Raw genomic sequence first — 5,678 nt, 5'->3', positions numbered from 1 at the left:
GCGTGCGTGCGTGCGTGCGTGCGTGTGTCTGTGTGTGTTGAAATTAAAGTTGCAAACAGAATATCTTAGACCAGCAGGGAGGGATGATAGCAGGAGGTAAAAATGAACTTCTTAAATGACAGGGGGGGGAAAACATACTCTGCTCTCTACAGCTTGGATCTTTCAGGTATTGGTCAGTGATTTCACAACCAGTTTTCTTTTCACAATTTTGCTATGACATCACTCATAGTGGACAAAAACGCTACATGCCTGGAGAGCTGCAATGACAAGTCGATCAGTCAAATTAAATAGACATTTGAAAATGTTCACCTTTTTTGGGACATTTATAGGCAAAACAATTAAACAAGAAGCGTATGGGCAGATTCATTAATAATGAAAATAGCTGCAGCCCTACTGGAAGGTGTCCATCAGTAGAGAGAAGTGCAGCAGCAGTTTTGTCCTTCCATAATTGTGTCAGTAAGTATTTAGTTACCTTAGTTGACTCTTTATGACCTTTATTTACTTTTGTATATTATATGTCCAGTTTGATGTCTCTTTTTAACCACTACACAAATGAAAACACACAATGGCCATCATCCATTACTCTCACAGTGCAGGGACAGTCAGAAATATGCGTAGGTGGCAGACGGTGGGTCCAAATCCCTCTTGGGTCCAGGGCTAATTAATGATTAAAGGGGATTAGGAGGAGGGTCAGGATTTGACTACTAGTCTCGCTGTGATGCTACCTTTATTCTATCTATGCCGCTACGACCACTCGCTTTTCTCAGGACTAAAAATGAGAATGTCAGCATGGAAACAGAGTAGAACAATATCAGATATTCAATGTGACTGCTGACCCAAATAAGGTAGGTACAATGGATTTCTTGGAGTCTGTTTCATGTCAATTATTTCTTAAATTATATTTTTAGGAGCTTTGTCCAGAAAGACATGTCAGGACCAACTGGATTTAAAAGGAAAAATATTTTTTAAACCAAAATACATCTTGTTGAGCTTCTCTCAGTTTGTTTACAACTGATCACATGTCATTGTATTTTGTCTTAACAGTGTTTTCCATGCATCTACAGTATAACCATAATGCAGTGTCCTCAAGATTTCTATCATGACTACCAGGCTAAGCTGCTTATGAGAGGACCTTCTGAGAACTATTCAACCAATCCCCCTCCCCTTGATCCCCCACACTGCCTGGAGGATAACCTGTTCCTCTCCTCTGCTCTACCTGTATCCCACCCTTAATCCCCCCTTAGACTTAAAAGAAAATTTAGAGAGCTAGAGATACACGATGGCGGTTTTGAGATTGAGGTTCACCAAGACCAAGAGAGACAAGCTGGCTCAGGTGCTGTGGATTCTGAACTGGATCTCAGTGATGACCGGGGTCCTCCTGTTCAGCATGGGGCTCTTCCTCAAGGTGGAGATCAACAAGCGAGGAGAGCTGATGGCTGAGAGGGACATCCAGTACGTGCCCAACATGCTAATCGCTGTGGGCCTCATTGCCTGTGCCATAAACTTCCTGGGTGGGAAGATCTGCTACGACTGCGTGGACACCACCAAGTTCTTGCGCTGGAAGCTGATCATGCTGCCCTACATAATATGTACCTTCTTCTTCACCTTCTGTGTGCTGGTGGGGGCTCTGATGTGTTACAGCATGCGTGGGGAGCTAGACGAGTCTCTGAACCTGGGGCTGGCAGAGGCCATCAGGTTCTACAAGGACACAGACACACCAGGACGATGCTTCCTGAAGCGAACTGTGGACATGCTGCATATAGATTTCCATTGCTGTGGGAACAATGGATATAAAGACTGGTTTCAAATCCAGTGGATCAGCAACCGTTACCTGGATTTGTCCAAAAAAGAGGTGGCGGAGTAAGTGCAAGAGAGTATACTCAAACTAAAGATGACCTAAAACAGGACTATGTAAAAGTTACTTATACATAATTTTAGAACAGTCCCAAACAAAGACACACTGAAGTCGAATCTTTCACACACTGCTGCATAAAAAGCATTAAGTCAGATCCTGAGTTTCTCCTTATTTTTCCTTCATTCTAGCCGATTAAGAAGTAATGTGGAGGGGAAGTACCTGATGGACGGAGTGCCCTTCAGCTGCTGCAACATCAACTCCCCTCGGCCCTGCATCCAGCAGCAGATCACCAACAATTCCGCTCACTTCAACTATGAGCACCAGACGGAAGAGCTGAACCTGTGGATGAAAGGGTGTCGCCAGGCGCTGCTGGAGTACTACACCCACATCATGCAGTCCATTGGCCTCACAGTTCTCATCACCTGGCTGTTTGAGGTGAGGACAGACAGGGTTATAACAACATGATGTCTTAATGGGGAAGTTAAAACTCTTCTTTTACACACCAATGTTTGTTTCAGGTCTTGGGTTTTATACACATAGTACATGTCAAAAACATAATACAGCTCATGTGGCCCCACTATAAATATATATAGATAAATTGCCAAGTGACGCAACTTGAGGCAATGTTGACGTCTATAGCCCTCGTGTTTGTGTTAAAGCTAGGTTTATGCTCACTGCTAGCATAACACACCTGAATCTCTTTCCTAACTGTTTCTAGTTCAGTTGCATTGTGGGTAATGTAGGCACCATGGGTTTGACAAGGAAGAAGAGTGCTTGGAACAAAACAAAAGACATCTCTGGTTATGCTGCATCGTTTTTGGTCTTTGTAAGTTGTTATGGGAGTGCAATGCTAAATCAGTGCAGTTCTCTTTAAGAGATGGGGTTTTCCAAAAAGAACTGCGTTTGTGCTAGTGTATTTCAGTAAACTCTTAATCTTAATACTGAGACATGAGACATTATCCTTTCAGATAAGTTAAATCACTTAACAGGTAATAAGAAAAGGTTGGCTGGTGGCTTTTTCTTTTCACACATTTAAAAAATACATAGCAATAGCACTAACACTGTGATTGCAAATTTACTTCATACACTTGCAGTACTAATCCTTGAGCAAATCTCTACTGTCATATTATCTCTGGTTCGTCCATGCAGCACCTAAAGTGGACTCTACTATTGTCCTCTACTCAGTTTAAAAACTGTACGTCAGATACTAAATTACCCCATACCAAACGATACATACGAAACTAGTTCTTTGACCTATTGTAATACGACTGTCCCTAATGTCTGTGTGTCTTGTTTTAGCTGTCGGTGTTGACAGGGGTTCGTTACCTCCAGACCTCCCTGGAAAATGTGCTGAGACAGGGCGACCTCAACTCTGAGTCTGATGGCTGGCTGCTGGAAAACAGCTTTATGGAAACTGCCCGCACCAACCTGAACATCATCAAGAGCCTTGGCAAAAGCAACCAGATAGACACAGCCAACAATGGAGATCCCAACATTAATGTTCCCTCAACCTCTAAAGCACACTATGGGCCGGACAATGTGCCACCAAAGGAAATACCTGAAGCCAGTTGACCTTTCTCAGGCCTCAGTAAGGGCCTTTTCCTCGTTACGTAAAAAGAGTTGTTATGTTACATTTATTGGTTGTTATTCATATAAGTCAAGAATTACAACTAAGAAATACCTATACAGAGGTGTTTGTGTGTGGAAACTACAATATATTGTAGTTGACTTTTTACAACTATTAATGATTTATTATTATATGACATATTTTTTGTACATCTGTCTTCTGTTTTCTGATATTTTATTGCCTGTGTGTCGTGGTTTTGCAACGTGTGTACAAAATATTTTTGGACAGCCGTCAGTTGCAACACTGGAATCAAAATGAACGTGAAATATATAATTGTTTGATGAAGACAAATTAGTGATGTGGGTTGTTGAAGTTGAAGCCCACATTTTTTGTCTGATTTTACTTCAAAGTATGATAGAAAATGCAGTCAATTTTTTTTTTAATTACTATAGCAAGAATATAAGAGATATATAAATTAGATTCCACAAATATAGGCGCAGGGTGCTTTGACTTGAAATTTAGTTCTGGGTGATAAAATCAATAGTAACGTTTTTGAATCCTTGCTGTGCATTTTACCGGACCTTAGCAAACAAAGTTGTACCAATGTAATAGAGTAAACATCACATCACCCATTTTTAACTGTTAAGCCATCACTACAATGACTCTTACGTGCCTCAGCAATGCCACCATGGTCTTATAAAAAACACTAATTTTTACTGTGATGAGAAACCAAAAGCTTGACTAGCACGTTATAAGCTGGTAATGGTCAGATTTTGTTGTTTGTGATTGTTTATAAGGGATCCAAAGCAGTACATTGCAAACTAGGCTTATATGTCTTACTTTGTTTTAATGATTAGGCCTTTGACATATTGGCTGTTGGCAGCTTCAACATTGGGGGAAATAAAGAGACTTGGAGGTTGCTAAATTAAAATGTGTGGTTTAATTAAGTTTTAATTAAGTTTTAATTGTGTCTGTGAGACATTGAGTTAAAATGTGGCATCAGAATTGTGAAATAAGAGAATGCTGCCCATTTTTGCCTCTCACTTGACAAATGGCGCAATATTTATGATGGAAAATAGATCATACCTTGATTCTATGGCTGAGCAACGAGAAGAAATTTTGATTCCATTATTATTAAACAAATCTAATCTCATAACACAGATATTATAGACACCAGCTTGATTCATGGCACAGGAGCAGTTCTGCTGTATATTGGCAAGAGTCTTTATTTTCCACAGCCTGGAAGTCAAATAGTACTGTCAACACAAAAAGGACATTTTTATTTACGCATATTTTACTTTTCAATAAAAAGTAAATTCCCTTGCTAAATAGAATATACATTTTTTTATTACTTAAATTCAATTTGTGTTAAATGGATTCCCACCACATGGTGAAATATGACTCAAGTAATATGTCTAGCAATGGTCCCCTCGATAAGTTTTAATCTTTACAAACATACAGTGGATATGTGATCATCATAATCACTTTGTCCTTTTAGGATTTGTAACTTGTTTTCATATAATTCACTTACTAATTCTTAATATCAATTAGGATTTACAACCATAAATGTCAAAATGTGGCTGAAATATTCAGAAAACAGTGTCAAAATGTCTTATCAGTAAATCTGTATCTGTAACAAGAAATAATGGAGGCATGTTACTGTATACTCCTTCCATAATACTGAGTTTGTTTTAATACATCTTTAAAAATAATGTATTCGTTACATGTTTTAACCATTACATATGCTTCTATATGTGAGTAAAGGTGACAGGATGTGGCTGCATCATTTGGACTCTTTACATAATGGTCGTAGCAGAAATGTGTGAGAACTGTGACCATGCCTAATTTTCAAATGTACCCTTCAAAGCCGCACAATTCAACAGTTATAACTTATGACAAATCATAATTGCTAACACCAAAAGAGAATGCAGAAATTTCACAGCATTACTGAGAGAAAACAAATATATAAACTGATAACTGAAACCTGTTTGTGTGTATCTGATGTTTATCTTTATTCGAATGAGCCTTTTGCAAACTCTCTAGGAGAAATTCATTCTCACAGCAGACAATCAAATTAAAACAAGGCGACTTGGGTTTAATCATTATTCATCACCCTCCACTATTCTTCCTCTTGGCTGTCCCACCTCTCGCGACTCCAGCAGGGGTTTCATTACGGAGGGATTGGCTGCTCAGGCCTCCTCTATAGGAGGGTTGTGTGTGTGTGTGTGTGTGTGTGTGTGTGTGTGTGTGTGTGTG

The 5,678-nt window shown here is 39.5% G+C and overlaps 1 protein-coding gene across 2 annotated transcripts; it reads left to right on the top strand.

Moving 5' to 3' along the window:
- The first annotated feature begins 695 nt into the window (after nucleotides 1–695).
- LOC116670426 (photoreceptor outer segment membrane glycoprotein 2) lies at nucleotides 696–5,375 on the top strand. Of its 2 annotated transcripts, none has more exons than XM_032500944.1 (4): nucleotides 696–845; nucleotides 1,045–1,860; nucleotides 2,044–2,290; nucleotides 3,155–5,375. In XM_032500944.1, the coding sequence occupies exons 2-4, from the start codon at nucleotides 1,280–1,282 to the stop codon at nucleotides 3,425–3,427; spliced, it is 1,101 nt and encodes a 366-aa protein (XP_032356835.1). In that variant the 5' UTR covers nucleotides 696–845; nucleotides 1,045–1,279; the 3' UTR covers nucleotides 3,428–5,375. The 2 variants fall into 2 exon arrangements, with proteins under 2 accessions (XP_032356835.1, XP_032356836.1); XM_032500945.1 differs by having other exon boundaries at nucleotides 724–845; nucleotides 1,065–1,860.
- The last annotated feature ends 303 nt before the right edge of the window (nucleotides 5,376–5,678 follow it).

Source organism: Etheostoma spectabile, chromosome 20, assembly GCF_008692095.1.
Source record: "Etheostoma spectabile isolate EspeVRDwgs_2016 chromosome 20, UIUC_Espe_1.0, whole genome shotgun sequence".
NCBI classification, from domain to species: Eukaryota; Metazoa; Chordata; class Actinopteri; order Perciformes; family Percidae; genus Etheostoma; species Etheostoma spectabile.
This window is presented reverse-complemented; position numbering and strand designations above follow the sequence as displayed.

Excerpts from the sequence above, each read along its gene's own strand:
- LOC116670426 (XM_032500944.1), top strand. The coding sequence starts at position 1,280 with ATGGCGGTTTTGAGATTGAGGTTCACCAAGACCAAGAGAGACAAGCTG. Across the intron at positions 1,861-2,043 it reads TCCAAAAAAGAGGTGGCGGA|CCGATTAAGAAGTAATGTGG; the intron begins GTAAGTGCAAGA and ends CCTTCATTCTAG. Across the intron at positions 2,291-3,154 it reads TCATCACCTGGCTGTTTGAG|CTGTCGGTGTTGACAGGGGT; the intron begins GTGAGGACAGAC and ends GTCTTGTTTTAG.